Source organism: Bos taurus, chromosome 22 (genome assembly GCF_002263795.3).
Source record: "Bos taurus isolate L1 Dominette 01449 registration number 42190680 breed Hereford chromosome 22, ARS-UCD2.0, whole genome shotgun sequence".
Taxonomy (NCBI): domain Eukaryota; kingdom Metazoa; phylum Chordata; class Mammalia; order Artiodactyla; family Bovidae; genus Bos; species Bos taurus.
Window position 1 is genome coordinate 44,299,314 of NC_037349.1, and position 19,653 is coordinate 44,318,966.

At 42.3% G+C, this 19,653-nt stretch overlaps 1 protein-coding gene across 9 annotated transcripts in view; it reads left to right on the plus strand.

The window, feature by feature from the left end:
• The window catches only part of ARHGEF3 (Rho guanine nucleotide exchange factor 3), a 313,583-nt gene that overhangs the window by 281,902 nt on the left and 12,028 nt on the right, over positions 1-19,653 (plus strand). For 8 of the 9 annotated variants that reach the window (XM_003587632.6, XM_059880073.1, XM_059880075.1 and 5 more), the window contains 5 exons: positions 6,693-6,863; positions 10,146-10,208; positions 12,481-12,577; positions 12,739-12,815; positions 17,906-18,163. In XM_003587632.6, the coding sequence (XP_003587680.1) occupies positions 6,693-6,863; positions 10,146-10,208; positions 12,481-12,577; positions 12,739-12,815; positions 17,906-18,163 (666 nt within the window). Of the gene's footprint in view, positions 1-72; positions 1,759-6,692; positions 6,864-10,145; positions 10,209-12,480; positions 12,578-12,738; positions 12,816-17,905; positions 18,164-19,653 lie in introns of those variants that run through there. The other variant, XM_059880078.1, reaches the window with a different exon arrangement.

Consider the following 19,653-nt stretch of genomic DNA (forward strand, 5'->3'; position numbering starts at 1 on the left):
ATGCGGCTGTTCTCCTCTCTCAAGGCAGCCTCCTCTTTGGGTTTTTCCTCCCAGCAGCAGTCACCTTGTTCTCCCCTAGCTCCAGTCCTTTCGTCTAATTGTGCTGAGCTGTACTCCTGACTGGTGAGGGTGTGGTCAGCCCCACCCACGAGCATGGCTTGGGGCTGGTTGGCTGTGAGCTGCCTCCAGGGCCAGTCAGCCGCTGACCACACACCAGTCTAGCATTCTTTATTTCTTGGGGATTCTTTCTTTCAGCATCCTTCCCCCTTCGAAGTGGAGTTTTAAAAAGACAAAATGTTTGTTTTAATCCATCCTAATTAAATTACTGCACAATTGCGCTTATCTCACACACTAGCAAAGTAGCACTCAAAATTCTCCAATCGAGGCTTCAACAATACTTGGACCAAGAGCTTCCAGATGTTCAAGCTGGATTTAGAAAGGACAGAGTAACCATAGATCAAATTGGCAACATCTGTTGGATCATCGAAAAAGTAAGAGAGTTCCAGAGAAACATCTACTCTATTGACTATGCCAAAGCCTTTGACTGTGGATCACAACAAACTGTGGAAAATTCTTAAAGAAATACCAGAACACTTTACCTGCCTCATGAGAAATCTCTGTGCAGGTCAAGAAGCAACAGTTAGAACTGGACATGGAACCATGGACTGGTTCTAAATTGGGGAAGGAGTATATCAAGGCTGTATATTGTCACCCTGTTTGGTTAACTTTGCAGACTACATCATGTGAAATCCTGGACTGGATGAAGCACAAGCTGGAATTGAGATTACCAGGAGAAATATCAATAATCTCATATATATGCAGATGAACCACCCTTATGGCAGAACGTGAAAAGGAACTGAAGAGCCTCTTGATGAAAGTGAAAGAGGAGAGTGAAAAAGTTGGCTTAAAACTCAGCATTCAAAAACAAAGATCATGTCATCCAGTCCTATCACTTCATGGCAAATAGATGGCGAAACAATGGAAACAGTGAGACACTTAATTTTGGGGGCTCCAAAATCACTGCAGATGATGACTGCAGCCATGAAATTAAAGGACGCTTGTTCCTTGTAAGAAAAGCTATGACCAAACTAGACAGCATATTAAAAAGCAGAGACATTATTTTGCCAACAAAGGTCCATCTAGTCAAGGCTACGGTTTTTCCAGTAATCATGTATGGATGTGAGAGTTGAACCATAAAGAAAGCTGAGCACCAAAGAATTGATGCTTTTGAACTGTGGTGTTGGAGAAGACTCTTGAGAATCCCTTGGACTGCAAGGAGATCCAACCAGTCAACCCTAAAGGAAATCAGTCCTGAATATTCATTGTAAGGCCTGATGCTGAAGCTGAAGCTCCAACACTGTGGCCACCTGATGCAAAGAACTTACTCACTGGAAAAAATCCTGATACTGGGGAAGATTGAAGGCAGGAGGAACAGGGGACGACAAAGGATGAGATGGTTGGATGGCATCACTGACTTGATGTACATGAGTTTGAGCAAGCTCTGGGAGTTGGTGATGGACAGGGAAGCCTGGCATGCTGCAGTACACAGGGTCGAAAAGAGTCAGGTGCAACTGAACTGAATTGAATTAAAGGTGTAAATCAGAAGTTTGCTTAATCAAAGAGCCACTCAGTCATTATTCCTAAAACTGAGCAAATGCATGCCCTCTTCTTAAGTTGAACTCTGAGAAGGCTGGTTCCCATCTCACCAAAACCTCCTCATGATGCATGATTTGCCTGTAAACAGCAGGTGCATGCATGGTAAGTCACTTCAGTCATGTCCAGCTCTGCAACACTATGAATAGGAGCCCAGTAGGCTCCTCTGTCCATGGGAGTCTCCAGGTAGGAATCCTGGAGTGGGTTGCCATTTCCTCCTCCAGGGGATCTTCCCGACTCACGGATCCAACTCAAGTCCCTTATGTCTCCTGCACTGGCAGGCGGTTTCTTTACCACTGGCACCACCTGGGATGCCCAAACAGTAGGTACAACCCCTAAAGTGGAAGGAGCTCGGGTTTTGGACTCACACAGATCTAGTATTGTATCCTGAACCTTAGCCTTCCTGAGCCTCGGTTTACTCATAAGTAAAATGGGAATAAACTCCCACCTTACAGGGTTCTTGTGAGGACTGGAGAGAACTTGTGAGGAGTGCTAAGCAGGGGCAGGTATATAATGGTCCCTCTGTGATCTATGGGCTTCCCTGATAGCTCAGTTAGTAAAGAATCCACCTGCAATGCAGGAGACCCCAGTTCGATTACTGGGTCAGGAAGATCCCCTGGAGAAGGCATAGGCTACCCATTCCAGTATTCTTGGGCTTCCCTGGTGGCTCAGCTGATAAAGAATCCACCTGCAGTGCAGGAGACCTGGGTTCGATCCCTGGGTTGGGAAGATCCCCTGGAGAAGGGAAAGGCTACCTGCTCCAGTATTCTGGCCTGGAGAATTCCATGGACCCTATATATAGTCCATGGGGTCGCAAAGAGTCAGACACAACTGAGTGACTTTCACTTTTCTGTGATCTATGTGGTGAACTTCATCCCTGCCCCTTCCCTTTAGCCCCCGAGCCTAGCATCGGGTACTAAGGAAACACAAAGCCAGGAATTCTTAGAGATAGGATTCACCTAGTATAGCTCACCTGCCTGTTTTTTTCCACAAAACTGCAACAGTAGAAAATCTCTAACTCTGGGAAATTTTTCAATTAAAACATAAAAATATGTTCAATCCTATGTTCAGAACATGAAACTGAAATTAAGATGTATTTTTTCCCTGTCAGACTGATAATAATATCATGTTGATGAGTGTGTAGGAAAGGAACTATCATATGCCTTTCTGGGGACTATCAAGTTGAACAGATTATTTGAAGGTCAATTTGGCAGTACATATCAAACGTTAAGAAGTGGCTACTTCTCAGACCAAGGAATTCTATTTAAGGAATCTGCCTTACAGAAATACCAGCACGAATACCTAAAGGATGTTCACTGAGTCAATTTTTATAATAGCCGGACACTGGAAACGATGTTAATGTCCATCAGTTGTAGGTTGCTTAAATCCATGTGGTTCATCCAGATTATGGGACACTAACACTGTAGCCATTAAAAAGAATGGGTTGACTTAAGAGGTACAAACTATACAAAATAAATAAGCTACAGGGATATATTGTACAGCACAGGGAATATAGCCAATATTTTATAATAACTATAAATGAAGTCTGATCTATAACATTTTGAATTACTATGTTGTATACCTGAAACTAATACAATATTGTAAACCAACTGTACCTCAGTTTAAAAAAAAGATTGGGTGACCTCAGGGTGATGAAAATGTTTTCAAACTAGAGGTGGTGGTTGCATGACACTGTGAGTGTACTAAAGTCCACTGAATTATTCACTGAGCTGCTAAGTCACTTCAGTCGTGTCTGACTCTGTGCGACCCCATAGACGGCAGCCCACCAGGCTCCCCTGTCCCTGGGATTCTCCAGGCAAGAACACTGGAGTGGGTTGCCATTTCCTTCTCCAATGCATGAAAGTGGAAAGTGAAAGTGAAGTCGCTCAGTCGTGTCCGACTCTTAGCGACCCCATGGACTGCAGCCTACCAGGCTCCTCCATCCATGGGATTTTCCAGGCAAGAGTACTGGAGTGGGGTGCCATTGCCTTCTCCGAATTATTCACTGTAAAAGTGGTTAATTTCATATGATGTGCATTGTACCTCCATAAATTCTTTTTTTTTTTTTTTTAAGAATGAGTCTTATAACATGGAGAGACATGTTGAGTAAAAAGAGAAGACGTGTTTTCTATGAATGTTAGCAAATGCATAGAAAAGGTTCAGAAAGATCTCAAACAAACTTACAGCAGTTACTTCTAGAAAGTGGACTTAGAAAAATGAGGGGATTTGTACTTAATTTTATGTACTTTTATATGAAAATTCAAAGTTAGCATACAATACTTTCAACCTGGTGGCGGCGAGGGGAAATTTGAAGTTGGTCAGGGACTGAAACCGTAACAAAGAAGGCGGTTGATGCTCTCAAGTGAAAGTGGAAAACGTCTTTCATTTTGAATCCTCCTTTTCGTGTTTTCCTCTCTTTCTGCTCTTCAGTTCCCGCCCCAGCTGGCATCAGAACTGCAAACTGAGATGAGAGAGTCTCTTGATGACTCACTTTGCTTGTTTTGACCTTTCCGTGCCTGTAGCTAATTGATTTTTAGTGCTGGAGGGATCTGGATCTGCGAGCATTAGTTTGGTCACTGTTTATTACAAGGGCTTGTTTTCAAGAGATCCCAAGGATTTGTGAGATACTGTTAGTGAACTGTGTTTGGAGCAAGTGCTTTCTTGGCCAGCCCTGGGCTGGTCCAGTGATCGTGAGCTCATCCCTGAGCCCAGAAGCTCACAGACACCTGTGCCAGCCTGCAGAGCTGCGTTGCTGTTTGAAGCTTCCCGCTTCCAGGAAGTTGTGGTTGTACTCTGAAGCCCCTTGGCAGTCTCTTTTTAAATTTTTCATATTTACTCATTATTCTTGATTGATGAAAAATTGTAAACTATGGGTAAAAAAAATACCCATAATATAATCAGATTAAAACAATAGAATTTTGTGGCATTCCTTCTGTATCTTCACTCATGTGCACTTTTTCATAATTATAAAGTGTTCATGTACAGATTTGAATTCTGATTTTATTTTGACTTACAAAGAAGGGATTTTTAGCTGTTAAAACTATATCAAGAAAAAAAAAAAAAAAACACACAGAACTCTCAGAAGTGTCCTAATGGCTAGATAACATTCTATCAAGCAGATATGCGTGTGTGTGTGCAGGCTCTTTGTGACCCCAAGGACTGTAGCCCGCCAGGCTCCTCTGTCCATGGGGATTCTCCAGGCAAGAATTCTGGAGTGGGTTGCCAGTCCCTCCTCCAGAGGATCTTCCCAACCCAGGGATCATACCCAAGTCTTCTCCTCTGTCTCCTGCATTGACAGGCGGGTTCTCTACCATAGTGCCACCTGAGAAAGCAGACGAATTCTAATGTACTCAACAATGTTATGGATAGTTCTTTTAAAATATACTTTCTTAAATTTTATTGTTGAATCTCAAAATATTTGAAAGCTACCTTAGAAGGTTTCAGTGATGATGACTCATATTTAACATGCAAAATCAGTTCCTACCCACAGAAGTTTCTAGTTCAGAGTAGATGACTATAAGTATCATGAAGTGTGATCATCACTATATCAGAGATATGTCCAGATGGTTCTGGGAAAGGATGGGAGAACATTGGTACAGGCTCCCTAGAGGAGGTGTTTGCATTATACCTATCCCAAGGACAGTTAGGAGTTCGCCAGCAAGGCAAGGCAAGAAAAGCATTCCAGAAAAAAAAGACTGCTTGAAGGAAGCACAGCAAGTGGCAGAGCATTACATTTTAGGCACGTCCGGCAGATAACCGCGTAGAGCTGGAGAAGAGGGGGCTCATGGTTGAGTGGTAGGAGGTGATCCTAGATGTACAGACTGTGGTCAGATTACAGGAGGACTTCAGTGCCCAACTAAGGAGTTGGAACTTCACATCGAAGGCCATAGACATGTGGCCACAGCTGTGGCAGGGAACACTTGCTAAATAAGAATGTGACTTTTGAGCATAGCAACACCTCACTGCTTTGGCAACATTTCCAGTATGTGTGTTGAAATCTTCTAGGATGAAGGCTGAAGATGATACACTCAGCTTTCTTCTTGATTATTTGCATTTGTCAAGAGAAAGCACTGTGCTAGCTTGTCTCAGCTACATGGGAAGACTTTGGATGATTAGACCATCCCAAAGTCTACTAGAACCTCTTTGGAAAATCAGAAAAATAAGGCGAGAGTGGTGTCCTTTGCTGCCAAGATCGTAACCGACAGGGGAATGTGTCAGCCCCTTAGTCTTTGCGTGGCTCTCCCTGGCTTCAATCACACTGAGATCCAGGGGCTCAGATGGTGTTGGTAGAGCTTGCTGCTCCCTTCCCCCCACTGTGAACTCTCTCCTTCTTCCGTTCTGTGTGTCCCTTTATGCTCTCCTGTAGCATACACAGTCTTCTGTGTAACCAGCGTGAATTGCTGCAAGAAACTGCTGCTTAGGTTATCTCTTGAGCTTATGGTCCTGAAGAAACGATCGTCCGTTCTTTCTCCCATGGAGCACACAGCAAATTCCAGGGAATTAGGTCCCCTCTCTGAAGCAGGGTGGTGGGGTACTCTGATTGGTCAGGTCTGGGGGAGTCTGCCCAAATAAAGTGAGAGGGGTTACCCAAGGAGAGTGGGCTGTGTTCCCAGAAGGAGAAGAGTAGGCCTACTAGCCAGATGTTGGGTTGGTTTGTTTTTTGAAGAACATCCACTTCTGTTAACCTTTGTTCTTCTCGAGAGCGGAGGTGTCCACTGGAAGAAAACAGAGCCCATCCCTTGACTGAGAGCCGCCTGTGTGCACGCATTTGACCTGAAGTGCTCTTATGCTATGGTACACAGGGTTAGCCCAGTCTCGCAGAACGGATACTCCCAGCACGTCTCTGAAAGCGGCCCCTTGCCCAATTTTCCTTAGCACGTAGGCGAGAGACAATGCCCTACTTCCCACGAGCCTCGTGGCATTTTCCTCTCCTCCTTGCACATGTCTGATTTATGTTCTGTCAGTGACAGGAAGCCGCTCACATGATCCACCCAGTCCTGCTGCTGTGCCTGTGACGGTTTGTTTTTCTCATTGTTCAGCGGTCCATCAGCTTCCGCAGTGAGAGCCGTCCCGACCTCCTGGGCCCCCGACCCTGGTCCAGGAATGCTGCCCCCTCGAGCACAAAGCGGAGAGACAGCAAGCTGTGGAGTGAGACCTTCGACGTGTGCGTCAATCAAATGCTCACGTCCAAGGAAATCAAACGGCAGGAGGTAGGCTGGGGCCCCTGGAGTTGGGCATGTGTTTGGAACAAGGTGCACTATGGGTGAGAGCCAGGCCGCATCTATGCCCCTGTCTCCACATGAGTTCTTTACCGCATCGTCAGAAGGAGGGTGGATGGGGATGTCAGACCTTGTAAGGAACTGAGAAGCCAGCATCCATCTGGTTGGGTATGGCCCTGACTTAAAAAAAAAAAAAACTGATGTGGGGACTTCCCTGGTTGTCCAGTGGCTAAGACTTGGTGCTTCTAATGCAGGGGGCCCAGGTTCCATCCCTGGTCAGAGAACTAGATCCCACATGCCGCAGCTAAAGATCCCACATGCTGCAACTAAGACTGAGAGCAGTCAAATAAATAAGTAAATATTAGAGAGGAAAAAAAAAAAAAGTGATGTGAAAATCTGATTTCATAAAGAAGATGAATCAGGAAGTATCTCTTTAGGATCCTAGCGTTCACAGAAATAATCACATTAATTATATCTTAATAGCACCTTCTGGAATATTTTTAAATATTCAGTTTATGAAACTTTGATCCAGTTTTATGGAAGACTTTAGTATGGAATGCAGTTAATTTCATTCCCTATAAATTTTCTGCATCTGTAGCTCTAGATGGCTATGATAATATTACTTTATAGGGAACTTGTCATGTGCCAAGCTGTGCTGAACACTTCAAAGGTGTATCATCTAGGGAAATCCTTGGAATATCTTTTCTAGTAGAAAACCTGATGTTGGCGAAAGGTGTATTTGAAGAACTTTCTAGGTTTTTGACTCAGCAGTTTTTTCTAGGACTTTATCTGCCAGGCATACTTGTACATAGATGAAACAAAGTATGTGTAAGGTTATTCATCACAGAAACATTTAAAACAGTGCCAGAAAGAACCCAAACATCTATTATCAAGGCCTGGTTCCATAATGAATGCCCATACCTTCTGTAACTATAGAAACACAAGAAGTGTTGGCTAAGTGGATAAAACAAGACACAAAGTAGGGTGTTATAGTATGGTAGTATTTATGTAGAAGAAGGAAAAATGAGTGTGTGTGTATGTGTGTGTTATTTGCATGAAAGTGAAAGTCGCTCAGTCATGTCCGACTCTTTGCGACCCCATGGACTATACAGTCCATGGTATTTTCAAGGCCAGAATAATGGAGTGGGTAGCCTTTCCCTTCTCCAGAGGATCTTCCCAACCCAGGGATCACACCCAGGTCGCCTGCATTGCAGGCAGGTTCTTTACAAGCTGAGCCACAAGGGAAGCCCAAGAATACTGGAGTGGGTAGCCTATTCCTTCTCCAGGGGATCTTCCCAACCCAAGAATCAAACCAGGGTCTCCTGCATTGCAGGCAGACTCATTACCAACTGAGCTATGAGGGAAGCCCTGTATTTGCTTATAGACGCATAAAATATTTCTGAAAAGACGTATAAGGAGCTGGTAACATTGTTGACTCCTGATAGAAGAACTAGATGGCGGGAAGGAGGCGAGAAGGAAGTTTTCACCATGTGGCCATTCCTATGCTATGAATTTTGAACCATATTGATGTATTACCTATTTTAAAAAATGAATAGGCAATTTAAAAATAATACATACACTAATAATATCATTTGCAGAAATATTAACAGTGGCAAAATTTTAACAGTGGTTAACAAGATGATATTGTGGATGATTTAAATTTTTCCTCTTCGTATTTTTCTGCATTTTCCAAAGTGTGAGTAGTGTACATATGTAACTTGGACTTTCTGATAGTAGTAAGGACAGATGGGAGGACTGGTTCTGCAGATGAGGAGATGATTAAGGTACAGGGTCACCCACCTAGAAAGTTGCAGAGGTGGGATTTGAACCCAGGTCTGTCCTACTCCAAAGCCCATGGTCTTCATGCTTTCCACCCACACAGATGCCTGCCCACCGTGTACCCCACTACAGCTTCTGTGGTCCTCCTCTCCTGGGGGCCACACTGAGCTCTGGTGAAACAGACATACAAGGAAATCTGAGGAAGGTCCAGTTTCCTCCTCCAGGGGATCTTCCCAACCCAGGGATCAAACCTGAGTCTCCTGCATTGGCAGGCGGCTTCTATACCACTGAGCCACCTGGGAAGCTCCCAGGGTCCAAGTAAAAATAGTTCATTATTGTGCCTACCCACGTCCTGGACTTGATAATGCTGTATAGTTATATAAGATGGCACCAGTGCAGGAGGCTGAGTCATGGCTATACAGATCCTCTCTGTATTATTTTTGTAACTCCTCGTGTGAGTCTATAATTATTTCAAAATAAAAGGTTAAACAAAATATAGAGTACCAGGAGGTCATGATGTGGAAACTTTACTGGACCTTGAGAGGGGTCGCCATGCACCGGCCTCCAGCACAGCGTCCAGCCTTCACCTGTTGCCAGGGAGCACGTTCATCACCCCACTGTTCAATAGGCCCAGGGACGCAGGTGTTCTCCACGCCTGCTGCCTTCTTCCCTCTAATTCAAAACACACGCCGTAGTCCCTGAACTATCACCACAAACATGCAGTCCTTTAATAACATTAAGTTTGCCAACAGTTTAGACTCTTAGGTGAAAGTAAAAGACTGTTCTGTGCATCATAGCTCTTAGATTAAGATGGCTTAATAGAGCCAAATTAGAGATGATTCATTTACACACATTTTCACACAGCCAGCTCCTTTGGTTTTATTTATTGTACAGTGTGAAGGTGAGAAGTAATTTAGAATGAATTAACTTCACCAGACATTTAAAGTGATAAAATATTGGATTCTTCCTACAATGCAGCCTTAACACAAGTGGCTGATAGGAATAAAGCTCTCTGTTGAGATTCACCTTCTGTTGAATAGAAGGAAGACAAATTGTGATGGCCCAGTTAATAATAATTCCATATCCATCACTGAGAACAGGCCCTGTATCATTTATTATGATTGCCATTCACAACCAAGACACAGACTCACAACCATGGCTCAAATTCTAATTATTTCACCTAAAATAACTCTGTCTTGTTCAGCTGCATCAAAATTCTGTAAGTGAAAGATGACTTGTTGGATTGGAAGCATAAATGGAAACTCTTTTTCCCACAAACAGATAAGCACATTACACAGAAGTTTTGCATAATTGTTTTTTTTGTAGGTTTTAGTCACTAGATACAATTGCTTTGGGTTAATTTAATATTTTAAGAATCCTGTAAAAATCCTGAAGAAATAAGTAGATTTGGGGCTTTGCACACTGGCACCAGCATCATTTGAATTTGGTCTCATAAATGAAAGTTCAGTAAATGTGTGTTATCTTTCCTTGCAGGCAATCTTTGAGCTTTCTCAAGGAGAAGAAGATTTAATAGAGGACTTGAAATTGGCAAAAAAGGTACATTCAAATCCAGTGGTCCTTTGAGTCACCTCCTGCTTATTTTCCTCTGAGTAATTTCACAGTGCTAAGACTGTACTTTATGATCACTCTTTTTATGACTAAGACAGGTCATAAAAAATTGAGAGGAACCTACAAACCAAGTAGTAGGGAAAATGGCTCAAAGCAAGCAGGCTCTAGACCTGACACCTTTAGGGCTGGCACCCATGCATGTCTCTAACGCACGCCAAAGAAGACCTCATTTTAATCAGAAAGTGTTCATGAGGCCTGGCTTCTCATGCATTTCATTGTCCTAGAAGTCTCACAGGCAGGACTCCCTCAGCCCTGGGAGAGAATATGCAGACGTCTGAAATTGGAATGGTGTCTTAGAGAGAAAGTCGTTTGAGTCCCGTAAGTGGGTAAAGTCATTCATGGAGGCAGATGAATACTGTCTTGTAAGTTAGGGTCTTTCATATGGAAAATCGTCTGTAATCACTTTGTGTGTGGGAAGGGAAAGGAAATTCATGCCTTGTAGTCTGTATAATCTTGACAGCCATCCTGCCTCAAAAACCTTTCCATTCCATTGTCTGCCGTGGAGGCTAAAATCCAGACTTCTTCCTGTGACTCTCTCAGCTGTCTCAAAAATTAACAGGGTTGGAAAGATGCTTCCCTTCTCCTAAGTGTCCCTGTGTGTGTGCATGTGCTCAGTTGCTCAGTCATGTCCCACTCTTTGCGACCCCATGGGCTGTAGCCCACCAGGCTCCTGTGTCCATGGGATTCTCCAGGCAGGAATACACATGTGGGTGCCGTTTGCTTCTGCAGGGGAACTTCCCGACCTGGGAACCTAATTTTATGCTAATATCAAGTCCCATCCGTAGCATTCCTGAGAGATGGCCATCCGAGCTTTTGTTGGATACAGTCAACAAAAATTGAGTTTTGGGCAGGGCTGAAGGTGAAGAACGTGGGGAGGACAGAGGAGGCATTTAACTCTAGGAGACCTCTTGCTGGTCATAAGTTCAGCTCCTCCTTCCTCCTCCAAGATCAACCTCCTTACCTTTTTCACTTGTATCCTTTGCTTTGCTGGCCCTGCCTTCCAGCAAACCCCTCTCTTTCATTTCAACCATCCATGTCCACCTGTCCTCCAGAAGCAAACTCAAATCTCAGTTCATTCAACAGTATTTACTACCTCTTTCTCTGTGCCAAGTACCTCATCTTTAAAATATCCCATAGCCAATCCACCTCTAATTCTCTGATCTACTAGAGCAGTTATCATCTGGTGAATTTTGGTGCCATGTGACATCTCTCCTATTTTTAACCATAAACTTTTTTTTTTAACATTAATTTTTCCACACCTTTTTTTTTTAAATCTTCCCAGTGAGCTTTATAAAACTTGAACGCAGGGACTGTGCAGTCTCAGTCTTTGCAGTGCCTTGGGTATAATTGTGTATACATGTATTATTCATGGTCAACCCAGTCAATCCTAAAGGAAATCAGTCCTGAATATTCATTGGAAGGACTGACACTGAACCTGAAACTCCAAAACTTTGGCCACCTGATGTGAAGAACCAATTCATGGAAAAGACCCTGATGCTGGGAAAGATTGAAGGCAGGAGGAGAGAGGGATGACAATGGACGAGATGGTCAGATGACATCACCGACTCAATGGACATGAGTTTGAGCAACCTCCAGGAGTTGGTGATGAACAGGGAAGCCTGGCGTGCTGCAGTCCATGGGGTTGCAAAAAGTCAGACACAACTGAACAACTGAACTGAACTCTGGTTTACTTACCATTAATAAGAGATGATAAGATTAGCAGAGATTTTGCCCTCTCTGCTTCAGTTTCATAGTAAAGGATACCAAGCACCTTTTTCCCCCTTCACAGTTTAAATACAGACTGATTGAAAAATAACCTAGTGGTAACTAATTTTGTACACAGTGGGAATTTTTCAAGCTGCTGGACCTTCAGTAAGGTTAATTTTTGAAACATACAAATCAAATCTGCTCTATATTTAGAATTCTTGCCCTTTCTGAGACGTAAGATATACTAGGAGGGAAAAAAAAGCTTGAAAAAATCAGCTTTGGTTTATCAGCAACTGCAAAGGCTGAAGGCAATACCGGATTCTCATCTGCTCCAACCACACCCATCTGCTGTTTGTGCAGCATTATGGGAGAAGTCACTGGGGAAAGCCAAATACTCTGTTACTCCATAGGGCCTCTCAGAAGCCATTTACGTTAACAGCTTGCTTTTTCTGATTGTAAATGCGTGCTTCTATCTCTTGCCCTTCTTGTGCAGGCCTATCACGACCCTATGCTGAAACTCTCCATAATGACAGAACAGGAGTTGAATCAAATTTTTGGAACACTGGACTCCCTGATTCCTCTCCATGAAGGTATAATTTTGTTCCCAGGATGAGTCGTGACTTGTAGCATTAACTGAGTTGTCTTATAACAAGTCACGGTTATGTAATAACGTGAGTAACCCAGACTTTCCCAGCCCTGTTCATATTTTGAGTGCCTAACAAAATAAGGACTCTTGTTTGTTTCTCACCAGACCTCCTTAGTCAGCTTCGAGATGTCCGCAAGCCCGATGGCTCGACTGAGCACGTCGGTCCCATCCTCGTGGGCTGGGTAAGAAAAGTTCTCTGGCTTTGATTGAAGATGATTTTCAGTAATGTCAATGGAGTTTCATTTTTAGCTGGACTTTTTTTATAGGCAAACTTTTGGTTTCACATCAGAAAAATTAAAATGGCAAGTTTCTAGTATAATTTATCATTATATTTATTAGCCTTTATCGCCTCAGAGCATAGAAACAGTTTTTTTTTCTTATTGTAAATGAACTGCATTTAAAGATAACATGGCCTTTGTGCAATAAAAGAAGTAAAGGCACACATGAAATTGTTACTAGTTTCACATCAAATTAAGTAAAACTAATTAATATTCACATCACACCAAATATAGCTATTACCTCTTTCATTCTAGTGAAAATTTAAGGACAGCTTCCTGTCCATCACTAAAAATGCTTTATTGATGCTACCAAAAAAAAAAAAAATTTCCTTATGGTCAAATGTTATTTCATAAACAAGGTAATGACTAAATACTGTTAATGTTTAGCATGTATCTGATCCTAAGTAACTTCTTACGAGAGCTGGGTGTTATGCTGATCTGTACCCTAATATAACCCATACCCTTTCATAATTGAAGAAAGCAGTTGTGACTTTAGATGATGGTGTCTATAGATTTTTGGTTCTGGGGCTGAGTTAGTGTTTTACTAAGCGCTTACAGTGGTGGTTCAGTTGTAGTTTATTTTAGACGAGGTATGTACTTTCTGTTTTGCCACAGGCCCCACTGCTCCCTATTATGCATTTCTATTTCCCTCTGTAAGTCCTTGAGTGTTCCACCCCTGCCCCAGGTGTTTTTCATTTGTTATGAAGCAGATAATGAAAGCAGATTACTTTGAAGACTTCTTCCAGGCAGTATTAGGTCCCTCTGATCCACACAGTGTTCCAGAACAGGCAGGAAGCGCCACAGTAGCACTGCTAGAGTTATTCCGCTATTTGGAGAGTGTGTGAAGATTATAAATCCTATTACCATGTGATTTCTGTTTATCCAGTTACACTTTATTTGTATTTTAACCTTCCTAAACCTTCCAGCAAGTAAGCTTTGTGGTTGATCTCTTTTCTTACCTTAATGCTTCTCCATTACTGCCTTGATCAAGAAACTTTGACGGTTTCATGACTTAGCTTTAGTCCAGGAGTCAGTTTTAGCACTGAGGCTGAAATATCCCAAGGGTATCTGAAAGTCAAGTAATGTTCTAAGATGAATAATTTAGAACATGTGCCTTAATATTTCAAGAGAGATCATTCATCTTATTTTTTTTTCTAACTTTCATTTTATTATGAGCCCTGGTAGATGTCTTAACTTCGTTAGCCCACAAAGAAATTTCTCTAAAAAGAGTCAGCCAGCTGGAGACAGAGGAGGTGTAATGAGATGAGAGAGTCTGCCTTACTGTTTCTTAAACTTCTTCAGTCTGTGGACTGCTTTGGTGGGAGAAGGAACAACTTCAGAATGGCACGATGACTCCTCTGTTTCTGATGAGACGGCAGTGTAGAACTATAAGGTTTCCTTAGACGTCATATACAGATTGTCTGTTCATGTGAGAAGCAAAAATGAACGCAATCTGCTTTGTTACTTTTCTTTTTATGAAATAAATGCACTTTTGTTAGGAAATTGGTTTGATTTGAGGGTAGGTTTTGTAGCCCTTTTCTGTACTTACACCAAAGATGTTTGACCATGCCAGTCCATTGCTCTCTGGACACTTAGACATCAAATGGGAGCTTGCAGCTTGAAGAGCAGCCTGAAATTACACAACTGGCCCATTGTTACCAGATCTCATGGGAAATGGTCCTTATTTATCAGGCCTGATGAGCTGTTAAATGTTTTCCCTCTCTTCACTGCAGATGTGTCCGTGCGAGTGGGAATTGTAAACCAAGGGGTGCATCTGTTTGAGTTCTGGTCTTTTTAACAGAACAAAATAAACATCTTAGTAGACTTTGAATGAGAAAAGTCAAAGCCCATTCCACCCATGAAAAATTGATTTATTTCCCCCCAAAGGAAAAAAGTGGGCAAAAAAGCTCTTTTAAACAAGTAAGCCGCCCAAGTGGGATTGCCCTGACCAGTCCTTTTGACCTTAGAATGAATCAATTGCTTTTACTTTAAAGACCTTAAAGAGAGTGGTGGGTTTTTTTCAGGGAACCACCTTCTTTACTGGACATCAGTAACCATGGGCTGGCCTGTTCTCATAAACCTCCCTTTCTCATAAAGAAACAACTTCCCAAATTACATCTTCATGCTAACATTTTTTTAGTAATAAAATAATTTATCAGAGCTACAGAGCAGCAAGTTCCCATGTTAATTTGGGTTCTAATTAAATTTTCATTCCAAAGAGAGAGTCAGGGTACACAGAAGCAAAAAAAAAAAAAAAAAAACTTTGTTCTATCACTTTTCATAATGTTAGAAAGGTAGAAAGACTTTCTTTAAAAAAAAAGAGAGAAAGCGTTTCCCTTATAAATTCTTGATAGTCTAAATGATGGGGAATACTTCAGAACTCTCAGGGTGTGGGAAGGACAAACACACTTCAGACTAGTTTTGTCTCCAGCTAAGCAAGTAGTTTTGCTTCTCTAAACCATAATTTCTTCAATAAAAATATTTTTGGAGTAAATAATAATAGCTAGTAGCTACCAATTCTTAACTGGGAACCAACCTCTGTTAACGCTTTTTATCTGCCGTATTTTAACGTCTCACTAAAAGAGGATATTAGTATGTGCATTTTGTAGGTGAAGAAAGGCTTCTGAAGGGTCCCTTGACTAGTCACTGAGTTAGGCTTTGAATGTGATTCTCCCTGTTCTAGAGTTATTGCCCTGTATTTGGAAACCAAGATATGTGTATTCTTCATTCCCTATCTGGTTATAGATCACTTGTGGGGTTTTTCTAGCCAGTGAGCTGTACCAGATAGCTTTTCATGTTATGCTCAGGAAATGAGGACCCTGTCAGGTGTGAACACAGGACCAGAGCCAGATTTGGTTGCCATGGCAGCAGGGTGGCATGGTCAGAGAGGGTAACGGCCCATTGGACTGCAAGCGGAGCGTGGGCGGGGTGCTTCGCTAGATTACATCTGATGGTTACTACTGATTTGTTTCTCCATAATGAAAACATTGGCCATTTCCAAGTCTTTTTGAAAGGCAAGGAAGTGGAAATGAAGTTAAGAGGGCCTGAGTCTCTTTCTAATTAGCTCTGAAGATCTGAATTACAAGCCACAGTGCCACATGTGGGGGGTGTGTGTGTGTGTGTAAGTCCCAATTATTATTACTTTCAAACACAACATAGAGAAAAGAATTTCTGCAGCCCTTTTAAATAGACAGGTTTTTTTGTTTTCATTACATGTAAGGAAGGTAGACATTTCCAAGAAATGTTAAACTCAACAGTGAACTTTTTAAACATTACACATCTAGGATGTTTGTGTATATGTGCATGTGTGTAGGCACCAGTTGTCATTACTTCCAAATATAACATTGAGAAAGGAATTTCTGTAATTCTTTTTAATACAAATAGAGATTTTTAATAACATGTAAAGAAAGTAGACATTTCCAGGAAATGTTAAACTCGACAGTAAACTTTTTAAACTTGACTTCCATGGTATCTTGTCTGATGTCAGTCACTGAGAAAATAATTTCGATAAAAGGTGCAAAAGAAGCAGCAGAACACTTAAACTTTGACCCGTTTTTCAAATGCCGCTGCAGCTTATTTTTAAGCTGAGTTCAAAAACCATCAATTATTATCTAATCCAGCAATCCATTAAACATTGATTTATTAGTTCTTTCAAAATACAAACCTTGTCTGCTGTATGGTGGGCCTAGTGCACAGCACTGAGGATGCAAAAACGAAAGACCCTCTTTGCCACCGTCTCACCCTGAATCCTCCTACAGAACAGGCATTGTGGTAGGTGTGACTCCTAGTCCAGGGAGGGGAGCAAACACTGCAGGACCGATGGCTGCTTGATCGCCTCTGATGACCTTCTGGAAGCTGACAGCTTGCACATGAGGGTGCCATCACAGGAAGGAGTGGAAAGGGGAGATGAGCGGCCCTTGCACTGAGCCTTTGACCTTGTGTTTGCACCTTGTGACTCATGGGATATGTCAGGGAAATTAGTATTTGGCTGGAAGGAAGATGGTGGACTCAAAAGTGTTCCAGCGTCTTAAAATGTATTCTTTGCAGAGGGCTTCCCTGGTGGCTCAGTGGCAAAGCGCCTACCTGCCAATGCAGGCGATGCAGGTTCAATCCCCGGGTCGGGGGAGGGCTGGAGAGCCCTGGAGAAGGAAATGGCAATGTTGGCCCTCCAGTGTTCTTGCCTGAAACATCCCATGAACAGGGGAGCCTGGCAGGCTACAGTCCATGGGATCAAAAAGAATCAGCCAGGATTTAGTGACTAAACAACAACAACAATATTCTTTGCATGGGACCGTGATATTAACCATAAGGTATATTCTGGCCTGTCAGAACTAATTTAAAAGATGTTTGTAAATGCTTTCTGCATCTAATTTTTTACTAATTCTACTTTTAACTTCTTGGATTTCTTTATAATTGGTCTGCTTTGGAATCAAGTACTTTAAAACTAATGTAGGTAGAGGTGCTTGCTCTGGGCCATGCAAAGGTCTGGGCTGTGGGGTCTGACTCCTTTCTTTTTGTCCCACCAACTCTTCTAGATTAGTTTCTTATTAATAATTTTAAAAGAACCCTTATTAAAAAATATTCTTTCCTCTCACCAGATACTTTTGAAAGTTTAAGACAATTCTGTATGCATATGCAGTAATCCCCATTTAGGAAAATTGTGAATTGTGGACATATACAGTAATTCCAGTTCTTTTGTGTCTAGCTTAGATTGACAGAAATGCAAACAAATTATTGAGGTCTTAATAATCAAGAAAGTAAACATGCCGCTAAGAAAATAACTGCAAGCAAGCCGGAGCCTAGAGAGCTATCTGTCTATTGCCTGCCATTTTGAAGATTTCATGTGTGTCTCCTCCAGCCTTGCAAACAGAGAGATGTTGGGCAGGCCTGGAGACCAGTTAGGCTTTGTTCAGTCCCAATGAGTGATGTCAGCATGTAGCTTCAGAGCATGCTTATTTTAATGCTGCACCCCTCCTCTCATGTTCCTTTCTCAGCTACCTTGTCTCAGCTCCTACGACAGCTACTGCAGCAATCAAGTAGCTGCCAAAGCTCTGCTGGACCACAAAAAACAAGATCACCGAGTCCAAGATTTCCTGCAGCGATGTTTAGAATCCCCCTTTAGCCGAAAACTAGATCTCTGGAATTTCCTGGATATTCCAAGAAGCCGTCTGGTGAAATACCCTCTGCTTCTTCGAGAAATCTTGAGACACACACCAAATGATAATCCAGATCAGCAGCACCTGGAAGAAGCTGTGAGTTTCTTTCTTTCTGAGTTTCTTTCTTTCTCCCCTTGGTATTTCCCCAGTGGCTGTAAGATTGGGTAAATGTGTGAATGAAGGGTCCCTGGGTACTAGGACACAGGAATCTTAGATTCAGGGCTTGACTGAGGGTGGTGGTTTATTAGGGAATAAAGCATACACATATCTTGGTTTCCAACATGACTCGACCATGTTTTGATTTTGTCAATCAGTACTATTCTTAATCTGTGAAATGCAGTATTTACATGAAATGCACTCTGAAGTCCCTTTGATTCTAAAGTTTCTTGATTCTGAATAGGTGACTCTGTAATCTGTTCGTTGCAATTCCTGATTATTAGGGTAAGATCTCTGTAGAGATTTTAAATTGAATAGCTTTGTTTAGTTAGCAAATGGAAGTTGCCTTTTGCCTTTTACCGAAGCCCATTTGTGAAATCAGCACCCATTTGAAACCCACCTGTCCTTGGCCCCAGATTGACGCATAAAGCCTAGTCAAACCTACTCACCAGCGACTGCATTGGGTATGGGGCTGGGTGGTTTGGGAAATATGGATTCTTGCCTAGCAGCAATGTAAGACCAAGAAAAATCAGATCCATATCATGGGATGTGGTGAACCATGACATTGTGCTCAGAGAGCTCAGTTCTGGTTGCAGTGCTCTGCAGGACAGGGCAGAGGAGATGACAGGCCAGAGGAGCAAACAGCCAGGGCAGAGGTATAAAGAAATGACAGGGTGTGTCATTCCAGCGATTGCCATTGGTCAGTTTGCCTGGGGTTGATAATAGTCAGAAAACAGCAAGAGAAGGGACTGAGGGTGGTGGTTCACATTGGGAATACAGTTGTAAATATCAATTTGAGACCCTTTTCCTTTCTTGTACTTTTGTTTCTTAAGTAGCTTAGATTCAGGTTCGAATTCCAGCACCATCACTGACAAGCTGTGTGATCTTGGATATGTAACATTGCATCTGTGCACAGGGGACAGCAGAGACTAGGGGCAGGGAATCAAGTTGGGAGGATGTTGCAGTGGTCCAGATGCATAGTCTTGGAAACCTGCTCAGGGAGTTAGCAGTGAAGATGCAGAGACCAGTTCTAATAGTTCGTTCCCTGACTGGATCTGGGACAGTAACAAGCTGATAAACAGAGGTCATTGGAAAATCAATCAAAAGCCTTGAGTCTGTGGAGCAAACTATCTCTTCCCAGAGAAGGGCTTAATAACATCGGGTTGGCCAAAGAGTTTTCTGTAAGATGGTACGGCAAAAACCCAAATGAGCTTTTTGGCCAACTCAATAGTAATTAGTAACAATAACAGTAGTAAATAGTAACAGCAACAACAATAACAACAATAACACCTGCTGACATGCATTGAATACCTAGTAAATCATCTTCATGTGATTGTCTAATGGCTTATGTAGCTCATTTAACCCTCATACTAACCTATGAGAAAGCTGTTCATGTTAGGGCCATTCTCCTTTTCCAGATAAGGCGTGGG